General features: G+C 44.9%; 1 protein-coding gene across 5 annotated transcripts in view; it reads right to left on the reverse strand.

Moving 5' to 3' along the window:
- The window catches only part of sdk2a (sidekick cell adhesion molecule 2a), a 111836-nt gene extending 92999 nt beyond the window's left edge, over nt 1-18837 (reverse strand). The window contains exon 1 of one of the 5 annotated variants that reach the window (XM_074656509.1): nt 18182-18837. In XM_074656509.1, coding sequence (XP_074512610.1) covers nt 18182-18341 — 160 coding nt within the window. In that variant the 5' untranslated portion in view covers nt 18342-18837. The remainder of the gene's footprint in view (nt 1-18181) is intronic. The other 4 variants (XM_074656510.1, XM_074656512.1, XM_074656511.1 and 1 more) reach the window with 4 other exon arrangements.
- Between the last annotated feature and the right edge of the window lie 213 nt (nt 18838-19050).

A 19050-nucleotide genomic window follows, 5' to 3' on the forward strand; every position in this document is an offset into this window, starting at 1 on the left:
CCGGTGGGCTGCGGCAGCCTCTCTATTCACTAGAGACAAAACCTGGATCTGTGGCATGATCTCGCCTGGCTGGACTTATGAATAGAGCCAGCAATCCAGCACCGACACAGCCTGTTAGCCGTTATACTATGCGGCTTTGCCTCGCTGTATACAACATAGATGGAGAGGGAGGTAGTACTGGAGAGGTGGTAGACATAAAAACTAAAAAACTGGCACTGATGATGACAGCTCTGCGCTGCGTGTACGCGCTCATGATAGAGCCATGCGCCGCACAAAGAGACGGGGGATTCCAGACACACTACGGCTGCAATATACAGGGCGACAAGCAGTCATTGAAAACTCCGGCAAAGAATTACTAACCGCAGCCTCGTCTCTCTCTCTCTCCTCTCCCGCTACTCTCCCACACACAAACTTCTGCTTTTATCTCCTCCCAAGTGTGGAGGGGAGTTAAAAATAATTCAGAGAAGAAAGGGGGGGCTAGCAGACTGACACATTCAAACAAGCTCTGGTGTGAGGGATGCAGCTGAAGCACAGAGGCTGTTGATAAGTTCGGATGGGACAGGCTTTATCCCGGGTGATGAGAAGGGGGGAGGGAGGGGTGGGCCTCGCCACCTTGGCTCTCATTTTCCCGCCGCTTTCATCTCGCCGCAGACCCAGTGACTCACCCAGCGAGCAAAACACAACCAAAACCAATAGCCGGCGGATAGCATCTCTTACGCTAACAAGCTTTTCACTTGGGGATACCAGCAGCTCCCTGGTTTTCTCATACAGCTAATTAGGGATGGACTGAGAAGCAGACCTGCAGCTATCTATCCGCCCTGTTTTTCCTTTTCCTCTCACTCTTTCTTTTTTGCTGCTTTTCTCTGTCACTCTTTCTCACACACCTATGTCTCGATTCAATCCATACTCTTCTATCTACCTCTCCATCTTCCAATCCACCACTACTGCCGCCATCACAGCCACTGTGTCCAGCCGAAGGCCACTACTGCCTCTTAATCCCATTAGACCAAACACAATCAATTATCCAGCCAGCCATAAGGATCTGAGAGCATTAAAAGGTTAGCTCAGGAGATTTAGAGCCATTGATGTCTATGACAGGAATGCACCCCCTCCCTTGAAGCACTCCCTTGCTTACCGGAGTGTTAAGAGTCTGTGTACGTGTGTCAGCGCGTGTTCATCAACATGACACTCCCCCCCCCGCCCGTACACCAACTCGAGCCAACGTGCGTTGCTTGCGGATCTTTAATCATGTCCCTGCAAGTCCCGGCAAATTACTGCCTTGTGATGGTAATCGATAAAGCGATAAACGCAGCCAGGGACTGCAGCTGCTGGAGCGAAGAAATACCGCTGTGTGGCCACTGGTTGAGTTCTCATAATCATAATCATAATCTGATCCCCCCCCAACAACCACCACCTCTCTCTTGCCAAGAGTAAAATGTAGAAAGACTTTATTCTCCCAAGCAGGAGAGGCACAACGTGGGGGAGAGTGCTGGCACTGAGAGGTGGAGGAGTGGTGGAGACACAGGTGCAGGTCAATCAATGCTATCAGGCAGATAGACTGATATAATCATAATGTAATCTGGACACTCACCTCCTCCCACAAACCTCCTTCCCCTCCCTCCCCCACTCCCAAGCCTGCCGGTCCATAAACTCCATGCCGCTCCATTCATCGCTTGATCTAATTCCTTCCCTCCCCTCCCCTTTATCTTCCCCCTACGCTCCTCTCCTCCACCCTCCAGTCCTCACTAACTTGTTCCTTCTCAGGCGAGAAAATTAAATATGATCATTCCCCTTCAAAGGCACCACTATTAGACACATAATGAATATTCAGTTAATGTAGCAGAGAGGAGAGATTGTGTGAGTCACAGAAATAAGTGACAGCGAGAAATGAAAGGTGAAACTCAGATTTTCCAGCGGGCCTTATGTCCAAAAATCAAATCAATGTGCGCTAATATATAATTTCCCATATAGGCGATATAACACAAAACATTACTTATTACAAATATCTTATTACCGCGAACGGGCTGTGACATTTAACGATGTGAATGTAGATTTACCTCATCAGAGTCCAATACATCATTTATGGCTCATTAATATTGCCAGTGATGAATCATTGATTATAGGGCTATTATGAAATACTTCCTCAAATCTCGTGTCCCTGATGCGACCTCTGCTGGAAAAATCATTTGGCTAAGGCTTGAAAGGCGCCGGAGCACTTGTGGCGCTAACTTCAACTCCACTCCTAAGGACTCGTCAGTCTGCGTTCCAGATGCAGCTGCCAAGCACCTTCTCCGCCGGGATTCAAATGTGTTTCCTCATGCAGACACGATAGCCACTTTCCAATTTCAACTTCATCTTAAACCGCCAATTTCTGCCGCCGCAGCGGTGATTGAAATATGAAACCCTGCATATATACAGGCCATTACAGCGAATACAAGGCCCCAGCTGCTGTCAGTCTGCCCGGGGAAGTGAGGGGAGAAGAAACAACAAGGATCAGCGACAGTTGGAACACATTTCTATTTATTTATTATTCAATAACGTCGAATTGGCCCCTGACCCCCCGCGGCAACTCGGGCCAAACTGCCCACGGAAGAAAAATGGCAGCCGTGCTGAATCAGGAGGAAATCAAACAGAATCCCCGGGGCTCACTGGTATGAGAGCTCAGAATCTGACAGAATTTGATGAGTCTCCCCTTTGAGTAAATCCTTTTTGCTGTTTTTGATTCATGCGAACATAAGTCAAAAAAGCACAGACGTTCACTTTCTAGGGCACCGCCGTGAACAGACATGCCAACATAGAAATAACAAGTAAATAAATGAGTCATCCCATTAAGCAGAATCTTTATGAGCATCCTAGAAAGTGATGCGCATTTTTTCTGAGCTCTTGCATCTGCTCTTTCTCTCTCTCTCTCTCTCTCTCTCTCTCTCTCTCTCTCTCTCTCTCTCTCTCTCTGTTTCTCCAACCCCACAAACCGACACGTTTTTCAGGGGCAACATGTAGTGCTTTTATCTGTCTTTTATGCCTCTCCAATTTTCCACAGAACGGTTTGATGGGTAGGTACTTCTAACCTAATTTCAGCTGGAGAGAAAAGATTATAAAGTAACAGTTGTTCAAGTGCAAAATAAATGAATTGAGTAGCATAGCACATAGCGCAAACAGACAGCAGAAAGTAGTGGGGAAAGAGAGTGGTGGTGGTGGGTGGTGGGGGGCAAACGCTGCTAACACACTGTTGTCTGCAGCTTTCAAGGTTGTTTCAGCTGTTAATTAGTTTAGTTTGATGGCTTGCATCCATGGGTGCAGTCTAACCCAGTTAAGTCAGATGCTCAATGAGTTTTCTCTGGGCCTTAAATACTGCGCCGCTGCTCTACGGGAACCTGGCTCAAGGTTAGCGCCATGGTGTCAGTCATGCCCGATGTCCGGCGCTCACAGTCTGCCATCCTCCTCAAGTGGCTGCCAGAGAACACTCACCAAGGTTACGTCTGTCGGCGCCAATGAGCATCCCACTTATCTCAATCAAAGTCCTTCACAAATCTTTGAGGGATTTGGTCCTGCCTGTGCTTCAAACTCGAGGAAAAATAAGGACATTAACTTTCGGGGGGAAGAAAATGGAAGGGAAACAGTCTCGCTGGCTGTTGCACCTAAACTCAACAGCTTGACAAATAACATCTTGGATTATTAAGCCGCAACCAATCAAATAAACATCCTCAATTAATCAATTAAAATCGTCGCCTACCGAGGGAAACAGATGAACACATTTGCATATTCTTGTTTGTCATAACTCTCGTCTCTATTAAAGAAAGAACACACTGATACTAAATTTCTCTGATGGCCGTGGAGGGGGATGATTTGGGGTATTTTTTTTTTTTAGGTCAGGGCTTTTGATGTTGATTGATAGAAAAATGAAACATGTCTTTAGAGAAACAAGCCTGTGTGCGATGGACTCAGTGGGAAACCTCCATGTCTGAAGTGGAGCCAATGCGAGAGTGCCTTAAGCTTGCATTCTTTCTAATTGCCAGCAGGGGGCGACTCCTCTGGTTGCAAAAAGAAGTCTGATTGTATAGAAGTCTATGAGAAAATGAGCCTACTTCTCACTTGATTTATTACCTCAGTAAACATTGTAAACATGAGTTTATGGTCTCAATCACTAGTTTAAAGTCTTCTTTTATACAGCATGATTTACATTTAGTAAATTATGGTCCCATTTAGAGTCAAATAGACCATAAAGCAGGGTATGCTTTAGGGCGTGGCTACCTTGTAATTTACAGGTCGCTACCACGGCGTTGTCCGGTCTGGGAGTTGTCGGTGTTTTCGTCTTACAATCATAGACTGTGTATAAGAAGGGGACGTAGTCACCGCGACGTCACCCATTGTTTTGTGGACTACCGTTTTGAAGCCTCGAGTTCTGCATTTTAGACGTCGCCATGTTGGGTTTTTGCAACCAGAGGTGACACAAGAGGGTGGATCTAAGTACAACTAAACGCTGAATAAGAAATTTTTCGGCGACCAAAAAGGTTATAATTAACTTTCATGAACTGAAAACACACTGTGAAAGGGTTAAAGTTGTAAGACGAAAACACGGACAACTCCCAGACTGGACAACGCCGTGGTAGCGACATGTCAATCACAAGGTAGCCCCGCCCTAAAGCATCCCCTGCTTTATGGTCTATTTGACTCTAAATGGGACCATAATTTACTAAATGAACATCATGCTGTATTAAAGAAGACTTGAAACTAGCGATTAAGACCATAAACTCATGTTTACAATGTTTACTGAGGTAATAAATCAAGTGAGAAGTAGGCTCATTTTCCCATAGGCTTCTATACAATCAGACTTCTTTTTGCAACCAGAGGAGTCGCCCCCTGCTGGCTATTAGAGAGAATGCAAGTTTAAGGCACTTCAGCAGTGGCTTCACTTTTCAGACCCCAGAGTTGTCCACAGCTTTCAACTTTAACACTTCAAAAAACAAGATTGCGACAGCCAAAATGCCGAACTCAAAGCTTCAAAACGTCCACAAACCAATGGGTGACGTCACTGTGACTATATCCACTTCTTTTATACAGTCTATGCATGAACTGCACAATGTGATTGATTACTCACTGATCTTTTTTTTTGTCAAGAAGGAGAAAAGTTTGCATTTCTGCTAAAACAACAACTGCAGAACTAAAAGCGTACCTCCTCGTATATTATACAATTTGAACAAATGCCTTTCAGTTAACATCGGTTGGTTATTGATGTCCATGTAAGGTAATGACATTGTTTAAATGCCACGCTACAATCGCAGAGAGATAAATTGACATATCTCCATTTCCTCCCAAGTGAGTCTGAACGTAATGAATTGTGCATAATGACAATACATTACCGCGCTTTGTTTCCACAGGAAGCAGTCTATAAATTGGTTGACAGGCGATGTAAATGTGTTGTTTGTGCGGCATGAATCACCAGCTAACAATATGACACCTGTGGATTTTCAAAAGTAAGAGAAATCCTCTTTGGAAGCCACCCACCCACCGCTTGATATTTCAAGCATAATATTAAATGATGTATTCGCTGTGACATCATGCACAAATGAAGCAATTAGTTATGTTGGATACTGGGGTAACTATTATTTCAGGGAAGGGAGACGCAAGCTGTGAAACATCAGATCATTTGCGTCCAGCGAGGTAAATAGTATCACGAGATGACAAGATTGTCACTCTTAAATGCTGGAGCCTTTTTGAATGTCATCATGCTGGGGCATTCGTTTATGTGAGTGTGACTGTGTGTGTGTGTTGTTTGTCTGATCCCTCCATCTCCAGGGCCAGCGGTTCCCTCTCTCATCAACCATGCTCAGCCAATGTGACTGTCACTCCCAATCTGCACTGAGAGGGGAGCCCGTGCCTATTTTTATAAATGTATTCATATTCATTAGCCCTGAGTGTCATTCATAGCAGCGAGTTCTTTAATGCGGCGCGTAACCATCAGAGGCTGGAGGAGCCTGCCTCCTCTCATCTCGCAAATTAATAACACAGGCAATCACTGCAAAGGTGCCTACTGTCAAACAACAATGGCTCCTGATTTCCATCAAATGCGCCGCGCACCTCGTCGTTTTCCACATGACACACAAAAAAAAACACTCATCAGTGGTCTCCCCTAGGGGAATCTCAAAAAAAAAGAAAAAATGCCATTGTGCCAGCCTTTGAAATATGAAATCATTAATTTAAGTGAGAATTAATTACAAGGCTTTTTTTTTTCTCCCTTGACCCACCGCCGTATTCTGCCTCATAACATCTTGGTGGCAGCCGGTTAATTGTGCAGAATAACTGGTGTGAACGGCGGCGGCTAATGAGAGCAATTAGGCATCACACTCGCACGAGATTTCACTCAAAGGCAGCACACTTTGCCTTGATTGGCTCGTATGTGTCACATAAAGCGCATGATGAACTTATTCCACACAGTCAACCAGAGCAAGAGTCAAGACTCTCTGACTGATATCCGGGAAGAATCCACTCCTCTGCTAAGACTGCTTATTTTGACATATAAATATAGAAGGGCTGCAAAAGTTAACACGATAATAACGCGTTAATGCAAATTTGTTTTAACGCCACCAATTTCTTTAACGCATTTTGCGATTTTTACGTTGTTGAAGATACTGGATTCATATGAAACTGGAAAACCTCAGGAATCCATTGGTACCAACTCATACAAGGGTGTCGCGAAGGAGGTTAAATAGCGTTACGAAGTTATTGGCGAGGAAAAACTGTCATGGCCATTTTCAAATGGGTCCCTTGACCTCTGACCTCAAGATATGTGAATGAAAATGGGTTCTATGGGTACCCACGAGTCTCCCCTTCACAGATATGCCCACTTTATGATAATCACATGCAGTTTTGGGCAACTCATGGTCAAGACAGCACACTGACAGCTGTTTTCGCCTGTTGAGTTTGAGTTTGATTTGAGCATATTTTTATGCTAAATGCAGTACCTGTGAGGGTTTCTGGACAATATTTGTAATTTTTTTGTGTTGTTAATTGATTTCCAGTCATAAATAGGGTAGGGTAAGAGTATTAAATACTTGAAAATCTCCCTTTAAGGTTAATTTTAAACAAATGTGTAATTAATTTGCGATTAACTATTGACAATCATGCGATTAATCGTGCTTAACTACTTTAATCGATTGACAGCCCTAAAATATAGTTTTTATAGAATCTTTAAGACCCGTCACGTGTGACTGGTCCTCTCTCTATACTGTGCATCCACTTTCTCATGCACCATTTTAGGCACCGCGCCTTCTGAAGTAATGGAAGTGGGCCGCCTCTTCTCACAGCCTTCCTTGCCATGTTTTTTTCATGGCCATTGTTTCTGCTCCACCCCACTTTAAATCAAGAGCACAATGCGTCCCCTCCCCAGCCCCGCTACCCCACCGTACTTCACTCTGGACAACATTAATAAAACAAGCTTTCAATGATGCAGAGTGCAACGCCACATTGGGCTCCGAGCGGCGGCGTGATTAAAGCTTTTAAAACACCGCCACCCTTTGAGTTTGCATATGTCAGCTCTGCAGCCTGTGTTCGCAACGAGGCTGGTGGTGGTACACGCCGTCTCTGCCGTTTACCCTGTCTCTTTTTCTCCTCTTTGCTATTCCTCACTAATGCAATGGGGGCAAGAAAAGTGCTTAGTCCACTTTAACATATAAAGCAACAACAGGAGCTTCGACAATAAAATCGGAGTGGAGGTCCACAGAGGAAGATAAAAGTGGAAAGGAAGCTGCTGTGCTACAGTGATTGCGTCTATTGTCCGGGCCTAACAGCTGTACTTCTTCCTATCTTTGCATTACGTACAAACCTGATTTACCCACTTATTCCTCTCTGTTCCTTCACCGTTATGTTTTTTTGTTCTTCTTATAGACTCACAATATTCACTGTGAAGCATGCGGATCAGCATAACATGGGCTCGAAGAACACATTTTTGGATTTCTTCTCATGACGGCGACCCCTTGAGTGATTACAGAAAATGGAAATAAAGCTTTTTAATTGAATTTCGTGAAATTAAACATCGGCCGGAGAAACTTCATTAAACTGATATAATCCCACTGACTCTCCCTTTCCTTTCTGCCGTCCCCACAGGCGGAGAACAGAACATGTCCAGCGTCGCTACAATAAGATATGTGCTCAAACAGCTCCCTTCACAGAACAAGGAAATTACTCTTTTCCAAAGCCCCCCACTTGCAAATGAAAATAGCTTGACCAGCAATTTGTGAAAGCTTTGAGGACAGTGACACGGAAATTTAGCCCCGAGGCCTCGGCAACAGCAACACAAGTCAGACAGCAGCTGCTGCCATCATATAGAATCTGTCTTTGTTTTTGTCCTTATGCTTTTGCTTATAAGTCAGGCATCACAAATCAGTTTTGAGCCGTCATATGTGTACGTCACATGTGATGTAGATCTGATTTGGCTTTACTCTCTCGGGTGAAGCTCTGTGTCAGCCTTAGAGTGTGTTCACATGTCTGCCGCATCTCCCAGTGTGGAGGCAGTGGGGTGGGGGGGGAACATTGTCAGAAGTCTGTACAGTATATGCCCCCAACAGGGGACGCTCGGGCACGTTCCTTTAGGTACGTCTCTCTGGCTCCTCTGAGACAAGAGGAGACAGTGACCGAGGCATTTGGGACATGGCAGTCCCCTGCAGAATTAAACAGGCTGCGTCTCGAGCCCCGGTGACAGGAAACCTCACTCAGATCACAGACGGCAACACTGATCGCGTCTGACATGTGCGTCCTCTTCCCTCAGATGCAATGTCTTTGTTTCGTCTGGATTACTCGTGTGTAGGCATTTGTATTTTTTGTCTTTCCATATGTGTGTGTGTGTGCTACAGCGGGGGTGTATTTCTGCTCTTCTCTTTGAAAAATTGAAACTGTGACCTTTTTCTACATATTGCCTGTCTGTGAGAGTATGTAAGAGTGAGTAAAAAAAAAGGCTGAATCCAAATTAAACAATTACTGTAGACTCAGGGGAGGATAACCAGAGATGTGTTGTGTCTAACAGGCCGAGCACACATCAGTGAAATGCAGGGGTGAATGTATAAAAAGGCTGGCAGTGGGGAGAAGTGGAAGGGTTACTGTTTGGGCTCAAACTGGGCACACTAATCCCTTTGATCCCCCCATTTTACTGTCAGCTGTTTCCTAGCTACCGTCGGATCTGCACAGAATTTGGGATTTGTGCTACTGTATACCACAGCAATCTCTACCCCACTGATGCAGCGCTCTCCTTTCTTTCCTCCATCAATACCCAACCCGACCCCCCCCACCACCACCTATTGCCTCCTCACAACGTCCACAGCAATATTCATTTCTCTCTCTGTTCCCCCTTTTTTCTCCATCCATTCCATGCAGTTGGCAGCGACTGCGACATGGCATGGAGACAGGTTAAATTGGAAAGTATTTTTTGCACAGAGGGCCATCGGAGCATGACGCTTCACAGCGAAAAAGCTGATTCTGATTTTGTCTATTCACACGAGACACCGTGGCTGTGCCCCACTTTCATTAGTTGCGCCGGAAAAAAACACAGCATTCAAATGCTGGTTTGGTCTTTTGAGAAGGCTCCATTTAGCGATAATGAAACAATCCTCACGCGTGTGCGCAGATGTTGGAGAACGTGTTGGCGTATTAGCGTGCATGCACTCTTTTGCCATGCGCATGTTTGTGCATCTGCTAACATGCATTACAGCAATGAAGGCACTTTTATTGGATCCCTCTTTCAAGCTGCCTTTGAAATTAAAATAAATATGCAGCTGTATCTGCACAGGGTCTTTTGCGTCCTTGTCGGTATTGCTTGCTTTCAGAGGTGCACAGACTTCCCGTTTAACCTCAGAGGAGCCCTCCCAAACTGATCCTAAATCATTCCAAGCAGAAACACATGACGGACTCGATTTGCGTATTGGCAGATTCATGCCTCATTGTCAAACACTGGCTCTCCTGCATCAATTAATCCTGCAAGCATGTAGAGGAAGAGTGAATACAACAAGTTTCTCAATTTGCTGATTTCAATAGGAGCCGCTGTGCCGTATTGATTTACGTATGTACTGCACACCTACATAATTTGTATCATTCAAGCAGTCACGCTCTCAGACCGTCCCTTTTTTTTCTGGAGCCATTTCGTACATTTCGATTAAATCTTACCAGTCAATTTTTTCCTTAGCACATAAATGAAAACGGTCGGTAGAGAAGAAAATTGGAGTCGAGAATGTCATCACTCATTGTGTTCTCAAGAAATGTAGTTGTATAACCTGTTACGAGGTAAAAAAAAAACAAAACATTTACCACAGAAATCATCAGTTTGTTTTTCAGGCCTGTAAATATATCTCTACAAGACAGCAGGCTTCCATATAGAGTTGGACAAAGGCTTTGTCTGGGCTTTGACTGTCTGGGCTTTGACTTGAATCCCACCATATGGTTCCAGTCTTGCACCTGAAGCACTTTCATGGCTTTCACTGCTGAGAGGCCAAGGAAAGGGGATCCAGATGTGACATGAGCCATAGAGCAAGAAGCCCCCGGTACCTCTGTCAGCTCCCATCTCCATCACACTTCTCAACTGACACTATTGATGTTAGAGGCAAGGACAGTGATCAAAGATATGTGTACATTAAAGTGCTGCCATGCTACAATGACAACCAGCTCTGCTCTATGCCACGCATACCAGGCGGGGAATTCCTTATCAGCTAACACAAAAGCACCGCCGGATGAGATTGTAGGTAGGAATTTTTTAAGATTTATATTACTGGATGCCTCTGCATGTTCAGGGCTTTAACATCCACACTGACATTCGCTGGTATCTCTCCGTTGCGAGCCGTTTGTTTGCAGCGAGGGTGGAGTAAAAACGTGACAGGAGTGGGAAGGGGTCTGGTGTTTAGCTCTGCCTATCTCTGGAAAGAGGAAGGAGGCAGGTGTTGGATAACAAAAGTGATATCAAACATGATATGGAATCCCATGTGGCCAAGACCAGGACAATGGGGGATGAGAGTCAGCTCTGGTCCTAATCAATACTGAGCACACGGCATTGAGATGCAGCTTGAGGCATTTCGCCAGGCCCCCTAGTGGGACTGGTAGGACTGCTGCCAAGCGCAGCCTGAGCAGCAAACGCAGCCCCGCAGATGGAGGGCATGGAGGCTCCCTGATTCCAGACGAGACCCTGCCCGTGGACAAGAAGCACGCCATGAACTGAAATAGTTTCTCCGCTCGCCAAGCATCTGCCAACCCGCTGACCCCTGACCCCACCTCTGTGCACATAAAAGTTGGCAGTGTCAGCAGGAAGATGCAGCTTTGAACTTGCCTTAAACTTGCTTGCTTTCTAATAGCCAGCAGGGGGCGACTCCTCTGGTGCCTACTTCTCACTTGATTTATTACCTCAGTAAACATTGTAAACATGACTTTATGGTCTCAATCGCTAGATTCTTCAATACAGCATGATGTTCATTTATTAAATTATGGTCCCATTTAGAGTCAAATAGACCATAAAGCAGGAGATGCTTTAGAGCGTGGCTACCTCGTGATTGACAAGTCGCTACCACGGCGTTCTCAGATCTGGAAGTTGTCCGTGTTTTCATCTTACAACTTTAACCCTTTCATAGTGTGTTTTCAGTTCATGGAAGTGAATTATAACATTAGCATTCAGCTGTACTTACAGCTCCACCCTCTCGTGTCACTTCTGGTTCCAAAAAACGAAGATGGTGTCGGCCAAAATGCCGGACTGAAGGCTTCAAAACGGCAGTCCACAAACCAATGGGTGACGTCACAGTGAGTACGTCCACTTCTTATATAAAGTCTAATAGTCAAACAAGCAGGTCGCAAAGAAGAAACTAAATATTCTCTCCCTATATTCTCCAGTTCCATATGTTGTGGGGCTCGTTGTTCATCTGACTAACTTGTATTTCCTTTTCCATGCTTCTGTATTGAGTGAAACAGCAATATCCATCCACGTCATCACAGTTACTGCAGGGAAACCTGCTGCTGGTGGTCGGGCAACATAACCAAGGTTTGGTTTGAGGTCAGCAGTAGAACGGAGCAGAATATCAAGATGTGAATTCATTCATGTGAATGTACAAAGAAGAATGGATCGGTACCACCAGTTGTTTTCACTCGGCGAGGGAGACAAAACATCTCCCCCCCACCACAGTTTCTCCTCCATTCCTCTATTTCTTTGCCTCTTTTGCCATTTTATTCACAACACAAGAATACACTCACCAGTCCCCAGGAGGGGCAAGCTGAATGAGAGCAGAGATTCAGTGTGCACATTATGCTGTAAAAAGCATTGTTTCTCACCACAGTTTTCCTTGAGTTGCCTTTGTGTTGTTTAAATGTTTACATGGAACAGCTTGGGGGCTTCAAGACAGATGCATGGTCCAAGAAAAGTGCCTCAGTAAAATCCCTCTTTTCCCTGGATGAAAGTAATGACACCATTTTGAGGGCTTTTCAAATCGCTCCTCAGAATGACGCTTTGATGAAGCGGCATGCACAACATCTCTGCTCCCCTGTCAAAATGATATTAGACAAATTAAACGAACATTGCCGCTTTGAATCCCTCTCCCCATCCAAGGTCATTTCCTTTCAATTCCTGTCCCAGCTCAGGGCCTGTTCTGAGACATTTCTTTTTGTTCTTGATGGTTGAAGAGTTGCCTCCTGGTCCTGTGTCAGATTGATTAGACTTTTAGCCAGGAGAATTAATACGTGGAGAATTTGTCTCCCCCCCCCCCTTGCAGCGCTTCTCCCCTCAGTCTCATCAGTAAACAAGGAGACATGGAAACAAAACCACTCTCAGCTATGTGATTAAAATTGGCCCCAAAAGAAGGACTTGCCTCCTCAGTCAAAGCTGCTGAAAATCTAATTTGAGAAGCCTATACCTTTCCAAAACTGTATTTGTCACCCAGTAGGGTAAAGAAAGGCTGTCTGTGGGTAAAGAAAATCAGTCTGCATAACATGATTGTGTGGGGTGAAGCTCACAGGTTGCATCATACCTTTTATTCTCATCATTAAATCTAGGGTTGGTAATTTTGAGAAACTATCAAGTACACGAGATTTAAAAAACTATCCAACCGAAAACCGAGCCCAGTATTGCCGTCTCTTTTCCAATGAAAGCAGCAGGGATGTGACGATGAGGACATTTTCCCACCGGTTAATAAACTTGCAGCGCTGCCTAGTTTGACCGTTTGATCAGAGTTTGAAAGGGATTGACAGCTGCCTCCATTGATTGAACAGCCAATAGGATCGCTCTCTCTCTGAAATGACCTGTGATTGACCAAAGTCTCCCGTCACGGGCTAGATCTTTTAAAGCCTAAAAACAGAGCCATGAGGAGGTGCAGAAGTCTAGTTATCTCAGAACACTTGAATTACAATATGCTGAAAGGTTATTATGGAATGTCTGCCCAATGATGCCAAAAATATTCTGCCTACTGCCACTTTAAAAGACCCAGATTTGGTTGACTGCGTGCCTTCTTTAGCCAATAAAATTCACAACACAAACCCACATCATGGCGATAAGTTCTTAACGGTAGCACAGCATAACTAAACTCCTGTATAAAGTAATCATTTCAGCCAGCTACTCTCATATGGCAGTATGACAGACTCATGGTGGGAGATACGACTCTTTGCCCCATGCACATAGCCATTACCATAACCCTTTTGGGCAAATGGCAATTACTGGGCAAGGGGTGAATGCCAAAACCCTGCGGTACAAGTTAATTTGATTACATTTCCATTATGAACTATAAACACAGTTTTGCTGCTCGACTGAGCCAATTAAAGGCCTCCTGAAGCTAAAAGACGTTGACAGCGCAGCGGCCCTATTGTTCTTCAACAATACAGTAGATCGTGATCATTTGTCACCCTTAAATGGGTTTGAGGCACTTGCATTTTCTTTCTTTTCTGAAACATTTGCATTATTATTATTATTATTATTATTATTTTTAAAAAAAGGCTTTTTTATTCATTTATTTCAAATGTTGCTGCCAGTGAGCACAGATTTTTTTTCTTCTCCTTTTTCTAATTCAGCTGTGATATGTTCCATCTTGGTGAATAAAGCATCCCGTGACAACATGAATAAACATGTGTAGACAGCATTTGGCAGCCGAAGAAAAAGCAGCCAACCGGCCAGACATGGGAGGCAAGGCAGGCGCTGAAGACACACAAGGAGCCCGATTTGGAAGCCAGGCTGCCACCACGTTTCACCTGAGGCTGTACAAAGCCACTAGCTGGTCTTTCTGGGCACGAGCCACGGCGCGAAAGAAAACAAGCGTTTAGTCCAAATTTCAGCAGACATCTGTTAGCTCCCTGGAGAAGTAAACATGTTTAATTAACTACATTTCACCAAACATGTCATAAATATGCACTGTGTGTAATTATGGTATAGCGGCTGAGAAGTCACAGCGCTCCCACGTCACTGTGCCCCATATGGGACTTGCGACGTGATCAATTAAAGGGCGGGTCCATCTGTGTTCTGTTGCGTTTTCTTTTCAAATGGAAACGCCCACTCAGCCGTTGCAAAAAGCAGTGACGTAGGTTTCCAAAGTACGCTAATCAATAAGGTTATGATTAATGTGAACGCTAGCACTAGCTGACGTAACGTTAGCTGTGCTAAGTTTGGAAATAAGTGAAAGGGTTGGTTTGGATTTTTTTAAGTGGGGTTATGTATACTACCGCATTCTGCGAGGTAAAATTACTGTTTTGTGAGTTGAGTCTGGTCTAGGGAGCGATATAACGGCTTCAGTTACTGTCGGAAAGGGCTGTCTGACGGCGAGGTAAAGCGTCTGTGGACGGGAGCAGCAGAAAAACATGTTTTAGTCACCTCAGAAAAATCAATATCAGTTTAAGTGTATGCTATATTTAGAACATTTTCACCGCTTTACTTTGCCATCAGACAGCCCTTTCCGACGGGGGACTGAAGCTGTGACCTCGTGGTCTTCAAGACCAGACCAGACTACATTCACAAAAACATTTTACCTCAAGGAACACAGGAGTTGCTGGTCTACCGCTGCGTCGATCGGTTAGTTTGTGTTATTGTGTGACTTTCGGATCAGAACTAACGTGGCGTCCACACAGCAGTACATTGCTTAGCTTCTGTGCCGGTACTCCTGTCTGCTTCTCCAAACTAAGAGCATGCCGACCGCCATCTAAGTTACTGTATGTAACATTAATACACTGACTATAAGGATGTGTATATACTGTACATGTAGCAGCGTCATCATACAGAAACGTACGTCCGGTCACATGGGAAAACGTTTTTAGAAGGGCTTGGGAAAATAGCATTTTGATGCTAAAACATATGAACTTTGATTTGATGTATAAGGACACCACTGGGAAGCTAGAGAATGATATAAAACCTCAAGAAACTCAAAAATATTGGACCTGCCCTTTAAGTTGAGGAGAAGCGCAATGATTTCATCACACATGGCTCAGGATTATCATGTCTGAAATCAGATGCCTGAGGCCAGTGTGCATCAATGTCAGTATGTAGGTCTACTTTTGTGGGGCCGCATGCAAAACAGATTAAGCTTCCTGTTATTTGTGATGGAGTGGTGTACGTGTGGGCGCAGATGATCATCAGTCTTTGTTGGAACGAGGAGATGCCTTTGATTCTATTAAAACTGTATTCTATTCCTCTTGACGGAGTCGTGTAATCTTATACACATTGATTTTTCTATCTTTCAGTGGATGTGTTTGCATGCACACGTGTATGTGTGTGTGTGTATTGGTGTGTCACTGATGTAGATGAATTATGATCTGGTGCCCGCATTAGAGCGGGGAGTTTTAATCACACAAGGATTCAGAGTGTTTTAAACAAATGCTTTTTTTTGTAAGCATGGCGGATTATCATAAGATTTAAAGATTTGGAAAATGCCTGACAGCTGTCAAGCTGCATAATAACGTACGTCCAGAAAATTATAGCAGCTGCCGGTTGGCAGGATGTCAACGCGGCTATCTAGATTAAAGCTCAATAGACAGGAGCATACAGTGAGCTCCAACACACGGCACAAGACACACGGGTAGATTTCAGCAGTGGAGGCTTTTGAGGAGGGGTGAGGAGATACCGCTAAGAGGCGAAGAGAGACAAAACCTCACGTCTATTTACTTGCTATTTCGATGAGGGTGTCTAAATGAGTCTTAAAATGGCATGCTGAGAGCAGCCTGTGGCAAGAGAGCGGTCCCCCCGTGGACTCTATCAGGTATCCTCTTGTGCTCTGGAGCAGCCAGCAGTATTAAACGCAGCAGGAGCCTCAGTAGGAACCTGTTGAAAAACAAGAACACGCCATCTCCGGTTCCCCGGGGCCTGTATGTCGCCTAATTTATGACATCCTCAGAGGTCCTCCCTTCTCAGCATCTCTAACTTTATGCACAGGCACAGCCGCACTGCCAGTCACTCGCAAACACGGACGCCCCACGAGGATGAGACCGGCTCCCTGCTTCAGAGGAACAAGAGCTCTCTGGCGTGTGAGAGGACCCCCCCTGCAAAGACTGCAACTGCGTCTTCAGTGAAACAACCTAAAGCAGCGATGGTGCGCCATAGAGGAGGTCCTTCTCAATTGAAAGAGGAGGCAGACAGAGAGGAGTGAATCTCTCACCAATGCTAATGCGCAGCCGGGGAACATTCAAGGGGGCCTGAATACCAACTGCAAGATGAGAAAGAGGTCTGTTTTGGGAGGAAAGGTAAAACCCTGTGAAGTAGCCTTGAAGCGCTCAACAGATCCTCACAGACTCCAGGCATGTTAGCTGGAGAAAAAGGATGGTAATAACAGCTAGAGGAACTGTGCCCTGCATAATAAGAGACGCCTGAGACTCCTTTCAGATAAGGCTGGGAGCACTTTAGAGCAATGCGACCTGTTCAAAGACAAACAAGCAAAGGGATTATGCTGCTTTTAGCACTTTGGTGCACTGAGCATTGTGATTATAAGATGGGGAGTGCAAAGAGAAGCCACTTCTCATATGAGTCAACAATTTTTTTTTCTCCTCCTTCGGGACCTATTGAAGTAAACGCCTCAAGGATCTGTATGTCAAACATGACTCTTTCTTTTGCAGTTCCGCGTGACCCTCTGTAATAAAAACCACGACCCTGTGGTTGGAACCTGAAGCGTAAGGTTAAACGCCATTTAATGTGAATGTACGTCAAGACGGCCGGTGAAATTCATAGCCCAGCGAGCCCACACTTTGTCCTTCATCAACTTACCTTCAGTTCTGGTGGCAGTTGTGCTTTTCCAATTCTGAAATATGGAGGCAGGGAGGATTTTTTTTTTTCTCTCTCACTCTACCATCTACTGTCTCATTACCTTCTCGCTGGTCAAGAAGCACATGTCACCCGCTGACAGATGGCGAGTGACAAGTCATACCGATTTCACAGTAATTGTATGATTAGTGTAGATCGTGTTCGTGCCTTTAAGCCACATATCTCCGACTGACTGTGCTGAATGTGAAAGAAAGAAGCCTATCAGGTTGGGATTTATTCATTCTGCTCTATTACATTCACACGGAGTGAGAGAGCAAAAATTGGACATCAGACAGCCTCCAAATAATGGCCTTGCTTCATTGTTCCGTAGTCATATTCATACAAGTTAATGCTCCGCTGTTAAAAGGTGGCCTATAGGCGGGCAGGCAGGAGGGGCTGTGAGCAGTCAAACTAGTTGCTTTGAGGCTCCTCATACTGGTCATTTCTAAACAGATTTCACTGGAGATTTTTTTTTTAAATGTTGCAAAACTAATAATATGCAAATATGACATCTAGAAGATTTAAAGTCACACACACAGAACATTTTTTGGGACTGTATTGTAATGCATTTTAAATAGCTCACAATGACAAAATCACACATGCAGGCTCATTCAAACCAAACCACAACATTAAACATTAAGTGTTCAGTTTTGCAGAGGCAAGCTGAGCTCCTTGAGCTTTTTGGAGCTGGCCTTGTGGTTCCAATGGGGGGGATGTGGTGAAGGTGACAGTTTACACACACATTTAACACATTTAATCCCATTTAGTGTGTGTCAGACACTGTGCAATAACTATTCTAAATTTGGCAATGTGACCAGATTTGTAAAAAGCAAACATTTTTTGGAACAGTTTTTTTATGTTGTGCCATAACCTAATTTGCCAACACAGACTTTCTTGTGCGCTTCTTCCAGCAACAACAACAACAACAGTACAGCAGCACTATGAGGAGGTAAATCTTACCTTGAGCTCGAGCGCTGAGGAAACAAGTCGCCGACAGCAGAATCCAACAGGAGACCCACACCTGTCCGACCTGTCCAGTAACCATGGTCCTCGTCGAGTCTCCAGTGCGCCTTCCTCCTCCTCCTCCTCCTCCTCTTCTCCGTCTCCACGCTGGGGACATGTTGCTCGGTTGTCCACCACACACACACACACTCACTCACTCACACACTCTCCAGGAGAAAAGAGTCCTGGCTTGTCCGCTGTAAGCTGAACGCAGTCTGCTGCTGGTCCGTCCTGTGCGTCAGACTGCTGCTCCTCACTGGTGATGAGGGTGAGTGACTGGAGGTTGGTGGTGGTGCTGGTGGAGGAGGTGGGGGGGATTGTGGAGAGAGAGGAGAGCTCGCTCCGGCATGCAGACGGGCACGCGGTAGTGTGAGGATGAGGAGCCTGTGGACAAAGTCCCGCATGAGCGAGGCGGAGTCAGTCCAATTGAATTTGCTCGGCTGTCAAGTGTGCGAGACGGAATATTGACATCATCTTCTTATACTGCTCCGAATAAAAACCCTGGATGGATCACAGAGAGAAATAATTATAATATAAAAAAAAAAAAAAGGAATAAAAAAAGGAAAAGTTCATGTGATGTCCAAATTCTTTTCGAGCTTTTGGCTCCTCTAAAATAAATAAAAATGTGCGTGTTTGCTCTCTAAATACTGTCCTATTGCAGCTGTCCTTGAGCAAGGCACTTCAGCAAAAACCAGCTGCTCCATTTCATCACCCAGCAGGAGGCTGCACTGGAGCTCCCAGGTGTGTGTGTGTGTTTGAAAGTGCAAACAGACTTCCCACAGAGGTTTAAAAAAGCTTTCCTTGTGCGTAAAAACGACCTCCACTGT

This window comes from Sebastes fasciatus, chromosome 13 (genome assembly GCF_043250625.1).
Source record: "Sebastes fasciatus isolate fSebFas1 chromosome 13, fSebFas1.pri, whole genome shotgun sequence".
NCBI classification, from domain to species: domain Eukaryota; kingdom Metazoa; phylum Chordata; class Actinopteri; order Perciformes; family Sebastidae; genus Sebastes; species Sebastes fasciatus.